Raw genomic sequence first — 20,825 nt, forward strand, 5'->3', positions numbered from 1 at the left:
GGGGTGGTGCCAGGATTTGGTGTCAAAATTTCTCGGAAGTGATCCAGGGAGAGTATTCCCGAAAACTATGACAATTTAGGGGTTTAAAAGAAGATTTTAGAGTCTACTAATACTGTATGTAAAAAATATACAGTAATATATTTTTCCTCCCCCAAGAAAGTGTGTTTTTCTTCTCGAAGGTCACCACACCTAGATGGAGTGAGGCCACCACAACTGCAGTAGTATTAACACTACTAACTTTGTAATGTTAAAAGTGCATTGTAATTTTATATTATGTAATAAAGAACAAATAATAGTTGGATTTGTATAGCACATAATGCGAAAAAGCATCTATGCGCTTGGTGATTGAACTCTTTGGAGTTTGACATTTTGAAAAAAGTAGATGTTATCTTATGAAACTAAAACCTAATCCTTAAACTAAAGCATGGTTGGCTGTTGACTTTGAGGAGTTCATCCACCCTTTATTCAGCTGTTTTTTTATATGCTGCTAGGTGTCCATCCACCCACCCATCGGCGGCCGCTAAGACCACCAAATGGGGTTGCTGGAATTAGTGGCCGACGACCCGACAGGATGCAGTTTATAACATCGTACCCTGGACACTAAAATCTTATACCACACTTACATACAGTACGCTATAATAAACTAACTTAAATAATTGGTTAAACTATCCCCCGCCGGACACCATCCCGGAATTTCTAAGTGAAGGTTTCAGGGTCAGAGGTCAGCAAATCAAGAAAACAGGAATTTCTTGAGCTTTGACTTGAATATATCCAAACTTGTAGCTTCTCTTATGTCAGTTGGTAACTGGTTCCAAAGGATAGGTGCAGCAAAAAGGCTCTATCACCATTGGATTTCTGCCTAGAGCGTCTGGTATGTCAAAAACTTCCAGTTGATGATCGCAATAGACCGTGTACATGACGTACCGTGAAAGACGTGTCTACATGTCTATTGTGAAAGAATAAATAAATTACTTTTAATTCAACAAACAAAAAAATTGGCTCAGGAACACTTAAACATTTTGTATGAACAAACAAGTTTGGTTTATTTACAATAAATTACGGAAAAGCACCCTTTAAAACAAAATCTTATTAATAGGTTTACTGTTACAAAGTAACATACAGTATATGTCAAATAAGTAGAGCTTGCAGGAGGGCATCTAAATGTCTTAAATGTATCAATGACTGAATACTCTATAAAATGCTTGATATGTAGCATTAAATATATCTTCACTTTATAGGTATAATGCAACATTAACATTGTTCATTATAATAACAGTAACAAAACAATATTTATGTATCTTTTTATGTATCTGATACATCTCAAAAATTGTTAACATTTGATGACTTAAAAACCTTGTAGGCTAGTCATACCAATTATTTTAAAAAGACCTATTCTTAAACCTTTAAAGCAAACTGACACAATCTAAAATTATATTAACATTTCAATAAACATTAAACGAAGTTAAACAGCTGTAAACTAAGTTAAACAGTTGAACTAAGTCAAAATATCAAAATTATATCATTAGTAGGGATATTATCAAAGCAAGATTTCATATATGATGAATATTACTTCTTGGAGAATACTTTCCACCCAGTTGTTGGTTGTCATGACAACTAAAACAATAACTTTTTGTCTTAAGACACGTTATGATGGTTATACTACAAAAACTACATTTACAATAAATTACACACCATTTATATATATTTATATATGTATATTTTCATATAGTTTTAACAAACTGTACATAAAAAAAAGATCTGTTAATTTCAGAAGCAAACAAAGCAAAAAAAAAAAATATATACAATTAAAACTATCATTATTGAATTATAAATTAGAATTACATGTTATTAACAGTGGTAGATTTTCTAATTAAATACACTATTAGTAATTATAATATTATAATAGATAAGATATAGATAATAAGCTCCTCATTTAAAATAAACAAATGACACTAACAACAAGCAAGGTTCTCTATCAATTATGATGCTATATTTAAGTAATTTCTAATTAATCATCAACACATTAATTACGATTTTCTTAATTAAACGTCATAATTTTTTTTTATCTTATAACTGTTGGTAACTCTTTGGATAAGAACATGATAGGCATTAATACTATGTATATCTTATTCACTATTGCATGTTACTGAAAATAGCCCTCATGCGGCCAATTATATACTAAATGATCTTTGCAAAATAAGCGATTATCTCTATTTGCTGAATACATCACATGTATTTACATCACATACTTAAATAGTTGTTGATATTTTATTTTGGGGTCTAGCATAACCAGAACTTTACATGTGATAACTGATTTTTGAAGGCTGATAGAAAAAAAAAATTAGATTAACAACCTCATCAAGATTTTTCAGTACCTTTTTTCTTTTGTTACGTCTCCTATAACAAGACATTCACATGGTTGCCACATAACATTATAGCTAGACTTGACATGCAAACAAAGGCTGCACCGATCACATGGCGGACTCACAAATAACGATTCCAAAACCATCAAGTATGTAGTGATCTCTGAATGTCATTTGCATCAGGAAAAATGCTGGTCTTGTATGGTACCGTAAATTAGTCAAAAAGCAACCCTCTCATGTCAAAGATTTGAAAGACAAAGTGTTAATCTAACAATTGTTTTCTACTTGCCCTAAAACATTTTGCCAAAAACTGAAATAACTCAGATAAAATGGAAACTGAAATCAAAGATAACACTTTATCCAATTAACAAATCCTTTTCCATCACTTACTGCACTTCTTGTGGTTTCCTTTCCACATTTTGAATTTCTTTTTTCTTCAAAATATTTTTTTAAATAACTTTCCCACTTAATCTTCTTATTCTGACTCTTCAACTAAAAAATTAAACCTTGGAGGGAAACTTATTTTCTTCTCATAATTTCCTATGACATTCACAGTGTGATGTCAGAAAATTGTTTTATTTGTCATTCTCAATAGCCCTTTACATCTTTATTTCAGCACCTTCTTATGAATAATTCATAAGCTATGAATAACTCATTAGCATATAAGTTACTAATTAGCTCTCTCTTTTCTATAGTCAATATTCTCGGTTACTATCTTTTTTCCAATTTCTGCATATCAAGGCGATTTCACAGAAGTATTACTGGCCTGACCAATCAGAACCTTTGTTACAAAACTGACAATAGCTGATGCTGGTTGTTCCTTTTCATACTCTGCGAATAAGTGGCAGACATTGTCGGTTATGCTGCCGGGTTTGCGACTGACAAAGCCAAAAATTCGAGCATCTGCTTCTTTGCTGCTTTCGTCTCTTTGCCATCTGCAAAAAAAAGAATCACAATCATTTAATTTAATTTATTTATTTAATATCCTGGTAAAAGCAATACAAGACAAAACATTCAACAAACAAGATGTTCATTACCTAAGGATTGCCAAAAGTGCAAGCACTATCAAGTGGCTCTCCTATACTAAACATCTTTACAAAAAAAACAATATTTCAAACAGATCAACAATAAACCATTGATATAATCAGAACATTTTATTAAGTAACATAGTAACTTTACTTATTTGGATGTGCTTGCTAAAAACATTTATTCTTCTTAATCATTAAACTTAGAAGATTGTTTTACTTGTCTTTTTGTTTATTATGCATAATTGTTAATTTAGCAATTGTAAATTTATGGAAAAAAAGCAATTGAAGTTAGTTTAAACCACAAGGCCAAGATTCAAAATACCAGAATCAGCAAATTTGGATCTGGACATAGAGGACTATATTCTGTGTCCAGTAATATCTGAAGTAAACCTAAGTAAGCATATATTTAAACACAAGCATTTGAAGTATAACAAACCTTCTACTGCCTGAATCAGAACCACAGAAAAGGACAGAATCAACTGGATAATGTCTTCTGAAAAACAGTCTAGAAGATACAGATATCAATTAAAATTAAATTAAAATGCACAGAATAAAACAAAATAAATTTCCAATATTTTAAGCATAAAACTAGCTATATCAGTGTGACATTCCATTACCTGAAGGAGAATAAATGAGATAAAATGGTTGAAGCACAAGTAATGTCATTTTTTTCCCCATTTATTTACTTTTTTTAATTTATAAAAAAAATTTATAACAACTTTACCCAGGATAGATTTTCTGGCAGATGTTAATGCCGGTTTTTAATATATGGTCCTGCACAATAATTACAATGACAAAATAGACAGTCCACTTTAAACAATATACAATTAAGGTAATACAGAAAAAGATTTCAAAAATTAAAGAATCAAGATCTCAAAAAATACAATTTTTACAATGAAAAGGTAAAACATCAACAAAGCATAAAATATTTTATATGCCAAAAATACATTATTATTAATTAACACCAGTAACTAAAATGTTATTCAAGGCAAGTTATTATTTAAGCTTCACATGAAAAAATTGGAACACTGATTTAAAACTTACTTTCTGTTATTATCTGTCACTGTAATTCCCTTTGAGGACACTTTGAAATGTACAATGATTGAGGGCGGTTTAGTAGAGAGTTCCGTTAATCGATTTGTGGCTTCACTCACAGCGCTTGATCCTGTTAAAGACTCCATGTCAAATGAATGCAGATACAACACATTGCAGGCTGAAATGAAAATTACAAGTACATATATTTTTTATAATAATAATATAAAAATAAATATAATAAAACTCAACATATTTCTGAATTTGTAAATGTAAAGCTTAAAATGAACATAAGTTTTTAGAAGTATGAGTCTAATAGAGAGAATTGCTTTAAAAGTAGTGGTTTGTTAGCGGGCCTTCATCCATTAGTGTTTTGAAAATAATATAAACATGCTGAGTTCTCTATACCTTTGACTGGATGAGACAGTCTGCATTAAATACCTATGTATTTGAATTTGTATGTAGTATATATGTCATATATTAGTCACATACCTATATAGCAAATGTTTTTCCCCTCCAAATTATCTTTAAAAATTCAATAAAATAATAAATAATATAATTCTTACCTGCTCCTTTGGCCAAAAGGTTGGCTCTTGAGTTGGCATCACTACCGGATCCTGGAACATTTGCTGGATCTAAATTCAAAATATACAAGTAATATAAATTATAAATACAACAGATAAAAAATGGAGCAAAATAAAGATAATCTACTGTGAGAATTGATCTAGCAACCTTTGGAGTAACATACCAACACTGTCATCTCACTTAATTCCCCTTGTTGTCAGTGGTTGTTCCCAGGACAGAGGCCTACTTTGGTTGGCCTACTATATTTCATTTCTTTTATACAAGAAATTTAAAGGAGAAGAGACATGAAGAAAACTAATATTAAATTTCATGGTACTCAGTAGTTAATTTAATTACTAGTGAAAATGTCACCATAATGAATAAGTATCCAATTACAAGTAATTAATTATATCCTTATATATAGTTAAGCTGATAAATGAATATTCTTAGCTATTTTTATAGAAGCAGGCCAAAGAAAATGTGTTAAACACAACAGAAAGCAAACTGATTGTGGTAAGAGCAATTACGACAGTAGCAAACTATCCCTATAGCAAACAGATGTTAAGAAAGATATAATTAGAGATTAAAGTCATTGAAGTAATTTGAATACTTTTCTTTTACACTTTCTAGTGCATAGTGAAGAGACATGTTACAGTAGTGTATGTGTATTAATGATTTTCATGAATATATAAATTAATTCATACAGGGACAGAACAAGATATATCTGCTGGTGGAGAGAGTGGGTTTGGGAGGGTGTGTGTGCAAAGTATCAATTCAGGTGAGAACTTTTTTATGTATTGATACAATAGAGTCCCACAGTCTTGTCGTCACAACGCCAGGTGGCGCCCTCTGTCGCCAACCAGACGTTGGTTACTGTTCATTACGCCTGAATGACTTCATAGGCTTTCTGGAATAGGCATTTTAAAATCTAATATTTTACAATCAAAATGTACTAAAACACAAAAGCTCGCATTATATCAGTTATCGAACACACATTTAATCATCAATTAAAAATTTACAAAGAAAAACTAAGATACAACATCTTAATTACGTTAGAAATTGAGATCAATGGTTTGTCAGTGGAGAAAATGGCGTCCAGTTGAACTCATTTGGTAACGATAGCAACAGAGTAGTATCACGTGGTATCGTGACATAACACTGTAGTACTCTATAAAGAACTGATTTCAAATACGCTTACTGACAAAAATGAGGAGTGCAACTACTACATAAAAACAAGCTTGACATTAAAACATTTCATTACATACCGGTTTCTGGCAAAACAAGTTTACAAGGAAGTGCAAGTTGCTTCATTGTATGCTGGTACACAAGTGCTGAAAGACTGCCAAATATTGGCTCATTCTGGCAACCTTTGAGTTTCACGCCACGTGAGTTTGGTTCGATGAGGAAGTGGCGTACAAGTTCAGAAACAGGATCGCCAGCTAATAAGGAAATAAATTGATCGTCAATATGCCAAATTTCTCAATTATAACACTTTTATGTTATCATCTTTTTATGTAAAGCACATTAAACAGAAATATGAAAATGCACTATGTAAATAAATGTTATTATTTTTTTTTCTCATTTTCCTTCTTGAAATCAATGAAATGAACAATTCTTTTTAGAATAGGATAGTAAAAAAACAAAACATTAAAAAAGAGATTATAGATTTTTAAAATAAAAGCCATTAAAATGAAATTAATATTATAATCATAACTAAATGAACAACTTGACAAAAACTCACCTTTCCTCTGCTGTGGAGCGTTAGGAGGTGGGGTCGCTACTTTTACTGCTAAGCCAAAAGCACCAGGGAATGAGTTACTATCACGCACCACAAACGTACCTGGTTGTTTTTCCTTCAACATGGATATCGCTGTGGTAAAGTGAGTAGATAAAGTTATTAGTCATTCAGGATATGTCAGATAATGCACTAATTGATCATTCGTAAAATATCACGATAACTAATAATCACATGATTAAAATATTGGCTTTAATCCATCAATTCAAGAGATATAAAATTATGAAATATAGTAAAAAATAATCAAACCCATGACATTGTGATTGGAAGGTGAGTCGAATGGCTGAGCGGTATGGCAGGGCCACCACAACCTACAGCCAGAATTATACTTGCACTGGGTTAAACGGCACGCTCGCCTATGGTTCTGGTGTTGGAACAAATCTTCTCGGATAAGGACTATACTGTAGGCCCAGTGTACACAATTGGCTCATGTGCACTTTAAAGAACCCAGTACATCTTTCGAGGCGAGTAAGGGGTTAACTCGGTGTACTGGTCCATACATCCCCTGTTACCCAGCAGTTGTGGATCATTAGGTTCAATTATAACTTACCATCATCTCGTGTGATATGTGGCTTGTACCACCAGGATGATAAATCTTTGACAAATCGAACATTCTCAACACCAGGCTCTGAAAATATAAATTGATATACTTTGCATGAACTTAATGTTTTAATAATCAATACCGCAGTGCTTTGATATGCAGATATTTAAGAGAATAATTGGCCATGCATATCCCTTATAAATCTATTACAAAAAAAAAACCCTGGCATCAATAACTCCACATCTAGTTCAAAGGAAATTTAACAGTTGAAATTTATCAATAGAGGTTAACATTCAATGCTCCCTCACCTACCAATCAACCATTAAATTCTTAGCCTAGAAACATAATTTCTAAATTAGTTTATGTCTTTCTGGTGAATGCAACTTTGCAACATGCTGCTTGGTAAACCTAAAAGAAACAGTTTAACGCCGGGGTATGATTGTAAGTTTTAGCAACCACCTGTATTGAAATGTGCCACCTGATGCTTTTAATAGGTGCATGGGTCTTGAAAATGATATCAAATTATCTACAATAAATATAACATTTTATGATGATGGGTAATAACAAGTTGCGATATTTAGATGTCAATTTTTGCATGATTCTCTTACAAAACAGGATATACTTTAAAAATTTCATCTCCTAATACATTATTATTTATGACATATACAAATTTTCTTTCTCTGCTTCTCTGTAGATTCAACCGCACTTTATTGGTAATTTGAATACAATAGATTTGTTAATTTATTTAAATATATATTTCTACAAAAAAAATGATGGACAACTTGATAGTTTGAACATTATTAAAATTTAAACATTAAATATTTGATAACTGAATGAAAAATAACAATATAAAAGACAGGGAAAATCCTAAGTAATACATTAAAATAACCATACCAGAAATTTATGTAAATTATACAATTATTTGGGATCATTTTCTAGGTAATGACAATGAAATAGATACCTTCTGAATATTTGCCTGTATCATGCCACACATTCCAAACCTATCACCCTACATTTTCCTTAATTTTCTTGAAATATTTTTCTTTAAAATCCTGACTCAATTATTCAATCCAACTCAATTCCAGAGATCTTAACCCCAGAGTACACACAACAATTTCTTATATAAAGAGAAAACTCTCCTCTTAAGCAAAGGTAGTAGGTACAAAATTATGGGCATTTATTGGTCAACACTGGAATTCATATTATGAAAATTGCTACTCGTAAACCCAGTCATATATAAATAGCTGCCCAATAGGGAGATAAGGCCTCAATGATGTAGAATGATTTTGTTTTTATCCTCTCAGAGGGGTTCTAATTGCTAATAAATTACCATTGAATTTCTGAAGGTCTCTTGCAGTGGAGCTTTCGCAAAGCAAAATTTGCTGAAATAGTTCTATGATTACTTTAAAAACTTCCGATAGGAAGGATGGTATTCATTGATAATAAATAATAAATGTACTAGAGACCAATTACGAAGTACTATTAGGAAGTTTACGGGATCTGGATACATTTAATAGCTCATTTGATGTCATTTAAAATACAGATCAATAAACACAGCTTAAATTAAGTTTCCGAAACTTCCTACATAAAAAAAAAAAAAGAAGAATAATGGATATATTCTTATAACATATTTGCCACAAATCACTTAAAAAAAGTACTTTAAAGCTGTAAATGTATACCTTTTGTTATAAACAATAATATCAAATTCATTAAAAACTGCCTAAAGCTACAAATGGAACAATTATGCTGATGAGTCAGCAATGGAACACATTATCAACATGAGAATTCCTAGACCACAGTGTACGTGCACTGTAAAAAAATGCCCAAATATGGTATGTAAGTATTCAACACATAAATAAGCCCATCATCGTACCTGCTTCTTATAATAAACTTTTCGTAGCAAAAAGGAAATTAGAATAAATTTTATATCACCATGAATGGGAATTTGTTGATTTAAAAAAATACTTTCTCCAGAAATTTAAATATGAATATAAAAGTAATAAACTACTAATATATTTAGTTCAATACTTGAACTTCTTACCATAAATTGTATACATTTGTTAAAACTGCACAAAAGATTAAATTCAATTGAATAGATATGACTAATTCCTTCTTTCTGAATGGCATAAGCTACTTTTGAAAAACATAAAAGGAGCACTTTATACATGAAGAATAGAGAAGTGCAAATACCTGCTAGAGAAGTCTGGCTCGATGAAAGCGATGGCTGTTCATTTAGGTAGAAGTTAGATGGCGTTGTCCTTCCTGAATCATTCACCGATGACCCACTACGTACAGACGCTGGGCTATTTTCATAAATGACAAAAACCATTTTCCCAGATTAATGGAATAGAAAATTTGAATGCAATATTCTGGTTAGCTGTGGTCACGCTAACATAGTGGAGAGAACGGCTCGGTTAATTTTAAACTTGTTCAACACTTTTGTGAACACTTTCAGTTCTTGATATGTTCGTATGCAAGTGAGCAGGAAAGTGACTCAAAAACCTGGAGCAGACGATAATCAGCCCCTACTCATACAGAGGAAAACAGAAATGTCAGTTGGATGAATTTCGTTAAGTGCGTGAATTTAATTGAATTATATGTTAAGGTGAAAATTCTGGATACGACCTCTTAAATCTAGCCATTAGTCTTTCATTGTATGACAGATAAGCTTTGTTCTGTATGAGCTTTTGTAAATTTAACTTATGTAGGTCCAATAGGAATTGTGATACCAAAGGTTATTTCACTCTAACAGACAGACATACAGTAGTTAACAATAACATATTTCTAATTTCAGGCAAGAAATCCCATACATTGATAATCATGTAGGCAAACAATACAGTGCAGTACTGTATCTTGACTCCTCGGCACTAAAAATTGTACTTTTGATAGCACACTAAAATGAAGCTTGCAATAACATATTTTCAATTGCATCTCACTCGTTTGAAATTTTGTTAAGGCAATTATAAAAAAATAAAAAGGTAAATATCATGGCCATCTCTGTTACAGATTGATAATAGATAGCTGTGTTGATACAATTGTACCAGGTCTGTCTCTTATACACATCTAGATGTGTATAAGAGACAGGTCATATATAAATAGCGAATTTAATTGAATTATATGTTAAGGTGAAAATTCTGGATACGACCTCTTAAATCTAGCCATTAGTCTTTCATTGTATGACAGATAAGCTTTGTTCTGTATGAGCTTTTGTAAATTTAACTTATGTAGGTCCAATAGGAATTGTGATACCAAAGGTTATTTCACTCTAACAATTGTACTTTTGATAGCACACTAAAATGAAGCTTGCAATAACATATTTTCAATTGCATCTCACTCGTTTGAAATTTTGTTAAGGCAATTATAAAAAAATAAAAAGGTAAATATCATGGCCATCTCTGTTACAGATTGATAATAGATAGCTGTGTTGATACAATTGTACCAGGTACGCCGTGAATCATTTTCAACGCATCAATGAAAAAAGCAGCCAATCACAAACTTGTTCAAACAACCGTGCATGAACACACATCAAATATTGTACAAGAATACTTTATTTTAAATGTTAATATGTCATCACACATTAGGTTTTAACAGCTAACAGATAATTAAAACATGTATTAATTAATAAATTTCATTATTTAAATGTATTACTTTGTTAGTATAGCAAAATATTTTATTTTATTTATTTATTTTTAAAATTGTATTACTTTTGGTGAAAAATGCAAAAATACATTACAAAAGAGGAAAAACAATACACAGAACAACTTTCAAAGAAAATAACATGGTAAGAAAACAGCGCCAAGGAATAGCAAAAGCGGCAGAGCCACTGTCACCAAACAAGGATGTGCTCTTCCAAAAAAAATATTTCTTTATCAATAATACTGCATGTACAATTCCTATATCATAAATAGTCTTGCACCCTCACAAACAAGATTATGAATTAAGATTGAGTTATCAGAGACAAACAAGTCAAATTGACTTGAGAGCTTTCTCAAGTAGAAATAAGAATGTGTAAATAATGGAATTTACTTAAGCTGCCAAGTTTGGATTTCAAGTTATTTTTAATGGCAAAATGGTTGTATGCTAATGCCATGCTCTACATACAGATTAGGGTGATTAAGGTCAAGTCTTATTAAAATATAAATTTAAATGCCTGAGGACATAATCTAAGAAAATCAGCTTAAAAAATTGATGCATTTGGAAAGTTTATATTGTGATTTCTTTGTAAATAGTTCCAGAGGCATGTGCAGTGAATAAAATAACACCATTATTATACTACAATAATATAATAATAATATAGTAAAATATCATTATTATATCATTATAATTACTATTATAATATAATAAACATTAGGCCTGACAAAGGCAGCAACTAAATAAAACATGTATTAAAGAATAATATTAAACTGTTTAAAGAGGTCTATAGTTTTTGGCAGCTTTGTTCTTATAATTAGAAAAATATTATTATGAAGATATAAAATAGATGTTCATTTACAGCTGCCTGTGGTTTAAAATTGGAGTGTCTTTAATTTGAGTGAGGCTTCTATTTATTTTATTGTGAACTTACCTTCCAGGTTTGGCGTGTTTGCCACGATTATCATAAACTGTTCTGTACCCACTCATATCAACCTCGCCCTGCAGACTGCTTGGCTGTTCACTTTCTGGCAATGTTTTATGGTTGCTAGGTTTACCTGCTGCAGCTTTTGATCTCTTTCTATCACTGAAAGTTGGGTAGTAATTCCTAGGAGGCAAATCAACAGATGCAAAAGGCGCAGTTGGGGAGACATCATGTGAACCAGAGGGCGAGGTTTGTCCATTATGTATGGTTGTTGATGGACCATTGTATATGGTATATTGAGGGTAAGGACCTGTACTGGGTACTCCAAATGGCAATGAATGTGGCATCTCTGCTACCCTTGTTGGGGACTGATCTCTCTGTGGTGGAGTGTGATGGACCTGAACTTCAACCTGGTGTTGATTTGTAGGAATAATTGTACGTTCAGAATCCAAAAGAGTCAAGTCTTTCATGTTACTTTCATTTCGATTCTCATCTTGGTATTGTTTGGGACTGCCCTCTTCTACAAAGCGTACACGACTTTTTTCAATTTTCTCATGAACTGGGCTGATTTGTGGTTCCTTTTCGATTTCCTTTCGTCTATTTTCATCATTTGCTATTGACTTTGGAGACACATCTTGTGAAAGACGGGTTTCAAAAAAGTCATCAATATCAAAATGAACTGATTTTTGTTCAGGAGAATGCTGCCTAAGTGCATCTTGTGAATGACGTGTTTGATGTGAAGCTTGCGGTGGCACATAATTCCTGTCTACGGTTCTATAAACAGTGACCTCTGTGGTGTTTGGTGCATTCATTTTACTTGGACTCATTTCCAGCTGTCGATCTTGAGTGGTTTGTGGAGTGGACTGTTGCGGAGTATACTGCTGCGGTATGTTTTCTTGCGGTGTGTCCTGTTTCTTTGTAAACTGTTGTGGTGTTTGCTGATGAGGATTATACTGCTGAGGTGAGTTTTGTTGTGGTGTGTCCTGTTGCTTTGTATGTAGTTGTGGTGTGTCGTGTTGCTGTATATAATGTTGCGGTGTATCCTGTTGTAGAATTTGCTTATGTGGTATGATAAATGGTGAGTTTTGCTGTGGTGTATGGCTTTGCTGTGGTGTATGGCTTTGCTGTGGTGTATGGCTTTGCTGTGTAAATTTCTGCGGAGTATTCTGTTGCAGTGTAGTCTGCTTCAAACTAATATGTTGTGGTATATATTGTACTTCTTTATCTGAAAGAAATAATCGCCACAATAAGCAATTAGTATAGTTGCCTATCATACACTAGTGAAAAATATACAAAGGTTTTCATTGATGCATGACAAAATTTTATGAAACATTTTATAACATGATATTTTTTAATGCATTTGCCAAGCTGTTGGGTAAATATGACCCAGCCATCGGGAAGTCGCAGTAAAGTCAAGAAGAAATCTAGAAACCATGCGGAAACTAATGTGACACAGCAGAAATCTCTGGGCTTCTAACCTATTTTGATATTTCCTACTCAAAAAATCTATTTTGGGTAAAAAGATTCTGTCCATTCATCCTGAAAATTATCTTGTCTTTTCTTCTGGTTTTATCTTTATGGTCATTTAATACACTCTTTCTTTTGTTTTGCTGAAATTTTTATTTTGGATTTCTGGCACAATAAAAATCTTGCAATTGATTGATGATTGAGGAGGTACCTGGTGGTGTAAATACGAATGTGTTTATTACTAGCTGGAACCATGCTGAAACATTATGGAATTTGCCTCAAGGGAGTTGTGTCCTATTGGATATGTGGTTACACCACAGATCCTACATACAAATAAGATCTGTGGTTACTGCACGACTGAAGCTTGTTATCTGTAAAATGCCATGTTGTACCATAGAGAATGTTCTATTTTCTCTATGGTTGTACCACCAGGTTTGATAAAATACCCCAAAATAACAATATAATAATGCACACACAAACTTAGTTTCAACAAAACATATTCCTATGAACATGAGACAAACAAAACCGTAATGCAATATCAGCGCCAAAAACATACCTTATCAAGAATGCATATATCCTACAAATTATAAATAATGTCTTAACAGAAATTAACTTACATAGAAAAGGTAACCAACTGGAGTTCCTGTTTAAGCAGAACACGGAGTAAATTTGGATTCACATTCAAATACACTTCCTGAACAACAATGCATATATCCTACAAATTCTAAACAGTGTGTTAACAGAAACTAATTTACATTTTGTGCTAACAAAAGTTATCCAACTGGAGTTGTAGTTGGCTGAACACTGAGTAAATTTGGATTTTAATTGTAATATATACACATCCTGACTCTGCTAAACTAATTATATTAATGGATAAAAGCTTAGCATTTTGCCAATAAAAATCCACTTTAACACATTGATTATAAAAACAAACTTGTCCTGGCAAGTTCAAGGTGCGATGATCAGAAATTCACAGAAAAATTGTGTGTTTACAAATCCAACACTAAGTAAGCTGAACATCAATTGCTGCAGGGCTCATTAATGGATTAGTGTTGGCCAAGCCTGGAACATTTAGGCTGCCCACACATGTCCTCACAAGTTCAAGGGACACTGATCGAAAATTCATGGAAAATAATGTTTACAAATCTAGCTCTAAGCCAAACATCACTTGCTACGTTAAATTAAGCCTCTTAACAATTGACACAGGCCATGCCTAAAACATTATTGTAAAACAACAGCCACAGATGTCTAACAAAAAATTGTTTCTGTAAATAAGCATTTCCTGAATTCCATCCGATATTGTTTCATTTTGTCTGTGGTTTTAATTACAATGAATAAATTACAGACACAACTTTATACTCAAAATACATTATCAGAATCAGAATAAAAACAATGACTACCAAATGAAATGTTGTCTGAGCAAACAAGCATTTCCTAGTCTGAGGTTTCTTTATTATCTGTCTGGCTCACTGTCTGATGCTAATAAATAATGATAATGGTGATTATAATGATCACAGAAATAATAATAGCCTTAATATTAATAATGTTAACAATAATAATAATGATGATGATAGTATTAAATGATGACGATGATTAATAATGTAGATGAAAATATAAGATCACTCAGCATATCTTCGCCCACTGCAAATCCCTTTCTGTAAAATAAATCTCCCAAAATATGTTCCTAATTTACTTAAACCACCACACCATCCCAACTCACATCGCTCCACTCTTCAAAAACACACAGTAACTACCCAAACACTTATTGCTTCAAAGAGGGGCACTATTTCCACTTTTAGTCTGCTTTTTGGGGAATCTTTTTTAGAGTGGGCATTTAAGATTTTGTAATCCGAAATGCTTTGACATAAATTCACTGTAGGCCTACTTTTCACTACACATGTTTTGTTTCGAACAAAGAATCCTAGCAACATATAGTATTGAAACATTTTATATTTGCCTTTTATTGTATTAGTTGTATATACTTAAAATGTTTAAAATTACAAGAAAAATTACAAAACAACACAATGTTGCATTGACGAGAAATATGTTAAGATATTAACACGTTAAAATAGTAAAGTACTAAAAAAGTCAATGAAAATCACTGTTCTAAAATTGTTTAAAATTTACTATGTGTACCTCAGAGACAGACCAGTATTTGAACACAGATTAAAACGATAAAATTCTAACGTTTTGCTATAAAATTTAAATTGAATATTGTATCTGGAATAAATGACTTCCTGTATCGGCAAGTATTTGATTTTGGCACTAAAGCCACTTTTGTTAAAATTTAGTTGTAAATGCAATGTTTGTATTTCATCCTTCATTATTGTACATAATGTCTGCTTCATTCTTCATTATTCACATAATGTCTGCTTCATTCTTCATTATTGCATGTAATTTCTGCTCCATACAATTATCATTACTGAATCTAGTTCAATATCTCCCTTAATACATCGTTTGCTTTTTTCAACAATTCGTTCAAATTGGTCCTTGTTATAGTTAAAAACATTACCATAGTAGCAAATTAAGTGAAAAATTAGGACACTCTGTATAACTGCTTTGTAAAAGAGTGCTAAAATGTTATGATTGACATTGAACTTCAAAAACTTTCTTAGAAAGTGTAGGCGCTGATTGGCTTTCAGTGACAGTATTTTCAGCATAATTTCCAGGACAACCTATTGTCAATTGTGGTTCCTAAATACTGGTATTGATCAACTTGCTCAACAAGGACTTTAATTTTAAGAGGCTCAATTGTACCTTTCTGATTTCTAAAGTCAATTATCATTTCCTTAATCTTATTTGTATTGATCTTTATTGATCACACCATTTAACAAATCTGCGTACTTCATCATGGTAACCACTAGGTGTGTCTGTGAGAAAGCCCAGTATTACAGTATCATCAGCATATTGATGCATTGAGCATTTTCTATCATTGCAGATATAATCACTAGTGTAAAAAGAATAGGTGAAAGAACAAATCCTTGAAGTGCCCCAGCAGGATGTGTTCTTTCACCTATTCTTACACTTTACACTACGTAGTAGTGTTGAAATGGAAATATTATGCAAATACTGTAGTAAAATATGGGGTATTGGTTTCTAGCATCACATGTTTAAATATAAAGATGCATTAAAAATAAAGTTAATACACATTTACTGTATTAAATTCTAACTAAGCTAACATGAGAGAAATTGGTCAAATTAAAAACCTATCATTTTTAAATGTCAATTTTAATAATCTAAAAAACAAATCTAATATGGATTCTTAACAAACCTTTTGTCAGATAAATAATTCAGCAGCATGAATTTGTTAAAACATTCTTTCACAAGTATCTAACAGATTGGTTGTTTTCGCAGAGACAAGTGTTTCTGACCGTTTTCTGTTGCAAATGCCTCTATTTGAACATCAAATCAACTACTAAAAATAGCTTTAGACGTTGACATCCGAGAGAGAAAAATAAAGTGGTTACCCGCTTCCAGCTGTGTTGAATGCTCTGTCTGATTCCTGTTGTAAACTTTTTGCTTTTACAGATCTACTACTTTTATGGTAAATGGGAACAAGATTTACATGCATGACCGAGCAGGACTGATAAGGAAGATGACGTTGTTAAGCCAGAAACATGCGTGGGTTTTGTGTGGTTGGTTTGGTATGCAACATACCCTAAAGGGACCAATGAATTAACTTGTTTTCATTGCAAGGGTCGTGAAATGCTAACTTGGAACTCCCCAAAACTTAATGAAGGTCACTGCCATGGTAACTTAGCGTGATGTCACAGACCTATTATTACAATAACTCAAAGGAATTTGAAATTTGATCACTAAAAAAAAAATTTCAATTTTGTACAGAAGGTGAAATGCATTTTTGTCTACTCTACCCTGAAACCAAATGAATAATTTAAAAGTCAAATAATTTCTTTTTTACTACCATAAACTTAACTAGAATTCTTTACACTACACTTCTAATTAAACATGAAAATAATGTATTTATATTATTATGTTATACATTAAATAATATAACAAATAAACAGACCACAAAAATATAATTTATTACCATAGTAATTTTTTGGTAAACCGCATCTTTAAATAATATAAATTTGTATTGAATTGAATTGAATTAAAAACCAATATTTAATTATCTAAGAATAATGATAATTTGGTATGTCAATTAACTCTTGTGAAAAAAATAATCTCTTAAAAAATTCCAAAAACATTATAACAAAGATTATTACCTTCAGGACCTCGTCCAACGAAAGCAAGGGGCGTGGGCGTAGAGACCAAATGAACGTAAGGTGTTTTAGGATCCAATGGAAAGCTAGGTGTAGGAGGTGAATCAAACCCTGGTCCATATTCTATCAGCCTCTCCTTCTCCCTCCTAGCTTCTATCTCCGGAGACTTCAAACCCTCTGAACGATTCCAATAATATGTTTCCTAAAGAAAGAATTAAATATGTAAAATAATTGTGTTTTATATTTACTCTATTCAAGCATTGGTGACATGTATTAATTGGTTATACAGTATATATCCTCAAATATGTGTTGCAAATGTACACATCCTGAGCACTCTATCTTGTGATGGTATGTGATGCCAGCATCTCATAATATACAATAAAACAAGTGAACTGCTTTACAATATAAATGAATTAATTAATTGATGACACACCTGCAGTGGTTGACCACCTGGGTTCCTCATCCAGAGTTCTGGTGACGGTGTTCGTGAACGAATACTTTGACTACCGTTCTCATACCCTGCAGCACTATTGCTTCGATGTAGGGAACGAGGTTGACGTTCCAAAGCTGGGGGGCTCATTGAACGCTCCAGTTCATCAATTCTGGCACGGGCATCTAGGAGGATAAACACATCATCATCAACAATATTATTTTATATCTAACATAATTAAAGATCACTGATTCAAGCCATAATAAAGTGTGCTGCCCAAGTTTTAAAAAAGTTTTTAATTATCTATTCCTAAAGGTTTATGGCCCAATCAGTCAAAATACTGGTCTCCATTGTGTACTAATGAGATGTGTTTGTTAAGTTTTTAAGCAATATGGAGATTTCGCGATATTTGTGAACCATAAGGAACAATACATTTGCTGGAGGCTGGACAACTGCTCCTTGTTGATGTATGTTACAAAAAACTTGAAAAAACAATAATTAAATACTAACCAGCAACTCTACTGGCTACAGTTCCTTGTTTAATGACAGGCTCCTGGACTGGCTCACCTGCCTTTGCATCTGGTTCGTCAACCGAGGGCGCCCTAAAGAAAGAGTCACCAAGAAGGTTTGAATCTGAGCTGAAACGAACCTTTCGTGGCACCTGATAATAGCCTTCCTCTACATTACTCATGCTTTTATTCAAGCTTGTTATATCAGTATTATATGAGCCACATGCGGCATGTTCGTTCTTGGCCATGTTAGTAGCCGTTCTGGGATCATATGATATCTGTGCAGACTCTGCATATAATGTGTCTTCCTCATCGAGTCTACTCAGCGATTTTGAGCTGGTTAGGTCCAATCCATGCATTAGTGTCTTGTTATCATGCAAAAGGTTTGGAGTGGATTGGTAATACGTTCTCGGGTTCTCTCCAGCTGGGCTAACGTGCTGTGCACTTCGGAGGTCATTCATGCTACCAAGTGAAGATTCATGCTGGAATGGATGCGAGGGTCTTTTGGGAAAAATACATGGTTCTGGGCGTAAAATTGTAGTATTATTTGGTCCCACATTTGTCTCACTTCTTGAAAAAGTTGTTCCTTTTGAAATCGGAGTAAAAGACAGTGAAATTTGTGATGCTGATGTCGTAGGTTCATATGTGTACCCTCTTAAATCTGGTTGTGATTGATAAGCGGATTTTTGGGTTAAATAATCATTTTGCAAAGCATTATTTGTCTCTTTGCTCAAAGTTCTCAAACTCCCGATTCGATTCATTACCCAATTATAGGAGGGTGCAGGTTTGTCTGGTCCAGTGTCTACACTCTCATCTTCTTTTGGGGGAATATACTTTATAACTTCTACATTATCAGTTTCTGGCTGAATCTCGCCCGACTTAACCAACTTATCATATTCATCTAAAGGATAGAATTTTAGAGTGGTTTTAACTTTGTGCTCGGTGGAACGTACTACCACACCTTCTTGTCCGGCACTGGGAATGGCACGCATGAGTTGGTCGTTTAACGTTGAATATGTAGTAGGTTGTGGATGGATTAGTGACTGGTTAGATGAGGCATGCATAGAATCAAGCGAAGTGTTAGTGTTGGGAAGAGAGGTATATGAAGAATTCAGTGGAAAAGTTGCAAACTCAGATGGCGAATCATTAGCATGCAAAGATCTGAAACAGACAACAAAGAAATAAAATAATAAAATTGAAAACAAACTAGTTTTTTATCACAAAAAATACCAAAATAACCAACAAAATTAAGAATAACAACACAAATAGATTGTAAATTTGCATAATGCCATTATCAATCTAAAAAATACTCATTGTGCAAAAAAGTATACCGGGTACATCCCCATTCTCAAAACATTTGAATTCTAATAAGAGCAAATTTTAAATGGTTTTTAAATTAATCATTTAACATTACTATTACTGTACTATTTATAATACTATTTTAGTGCAAGTTGAGCACTTTGTGCAAATTTTTGACTTTCTGCAATATTTCGAGCACCATTCCAAAAAATATAAAATAATTGTTGAATAACTATCTCAATTTTTCATTATAGTAATTGCAGAATTTTTATAGCAATATAGAAATTCAGTGAGAAAACTTAAAAAAATATCAATTAAATTCTTGATAAAATAAACAGTGAATGGACAAAACAAGTTATCACCATCTCAGACAGACATTAATACAAAAAAATAATATTGATCAAATACAATTTTACAAGCAAACTATCAACTTGTACACAATCAATCAATGACAAGAGCAGTGTAAAAATCAACAGAATTTGATGTAAAAATTTTTCCTAAAACTTAGCGAAAGATTTCTACTGAAAATTTGACAATCAGATACTAATTTTTATGAAAACAAGACTGATATTAAGTCAGTTTTTTTTTATACAGTTTGAGTTCCATTTTAAAAATTGTTAGTGTGGGCATGCAAACATTTCTACAGAAAGAAAAACTTTCTTTCAAGAAAACATGCAAACACCTCAAATAATTGTATTCAAATAAATATTCATATTAAAATGACCAAAAATAAGGTAACATGCTGTTGAATATTCATGAGTATGTTACCTGACTACACTTAACGTATCAAGAAGTGCTTCCAGGCTGTTATGTAATTGGAGCAAAATGATTTATTGAGCAAATTTGTTTTTTTTAATTAGATTATATTATAAAAACAGACAATACATTGCAGAAACATGGGGAGCACAGGGGTGGGGTCTATTCTACAGCATTAACACTAATTATGTTTCTACATATTAAAACAAGACAATAAGTAATCTAAGTAATTGCAAAATCAATTATACAGCATTATGTCTACT

At 32.4% G+C, this 20,825-nt stretch overlaps 1 protein-coding gene across 3 annotated transcripts in view; it reads right to left on the reverse strand.

Moving 5' to 3' along the window:
• Positions 1 to 1,017: 1,017 nt before the first annotated feature.
• Positions 1,018 to 20,825, reverse strand: part of LOC117114339 (tensin-1-like) — a 24,394-nt gene continuing 4,586 nt past the window's right edge. Inside the window, exons 7-19 of one of the 3 annotated variants that reach the window (XM_033257990.1) lie at positions 20,575 to 20,610; positions 18,509 to 18,600; positions 18,002 to 18,183; positions 17,572 to 17,770; positions 11,888 to 13,103; positions 9,514 to 9,626; positions 7,333 to 7,410; positions 6,729 to 6,857; positions 6,253 to 6,426; positions 4,990 to 5,058; positions 4,436 to 4,604; positions 3,828 to 3,896; positions 1,018 to 3,298 (exon numbers count right to left, since the gene is read on the reverse strand). In XM_033257990.1, the coding sequence (XP_033113881.1) occupies positions 3,100 to 3,298; positions 3,828 to 3,896; positions 4,436 to 4,604; positions 4,990 to 5,058; positions 6,253 to 6,426; positions 6,729 to 6,857; positions 7,333 to 7,410; positions 9,514 to 9,626; positions 11,888 to 13,103; positions 17,572 to 17,770; positions 18,002 to 18,183; positions 18,509 to 18,600; positions 20,575 to 20,610 (2,725 nt within the window). In that variant the 3' untranslated portion in view covers positions 1,018 to 3,099. Of the gene's footprint in view, positions 3,299 to 3,827; positions 3,897 to 4,435; positions 4,605 to 4,989; positions 5,059 to 6,252; positions 6,427 to 6,728; positions 6,858 to 7,332; positions 7,411 to 9,513; positions 9,627 to 11,887; positions 13,104 to 17,571; positions 17,771 to 18,001; positions 18,184 to 18,508; positions 19,669 to 20,574; positions 20,611 to 20,825 lie in introns of all 3 variants that reach the window. The other 2 variants (XM_033257991.1, XM_033257989.1) reach the window with 2 other exon arrangements.

This window comes from Anneissia japonica, unplaced genomic scaffold (assembly GCF_011630105.1).
Source record: "Anneissia japonica isolate Jap-2015-1 unplaced genomic scaffold, ASM1163010v1 scaffold2994_len2133135_cov197, whole genome shotgun sequence".
Lineage (NCBI taxonomy): Eukaryota > Metazoa > Echinodermata > Crinoidea > Comatulida > Comatulidae > Anneissia > Anneissia japonica.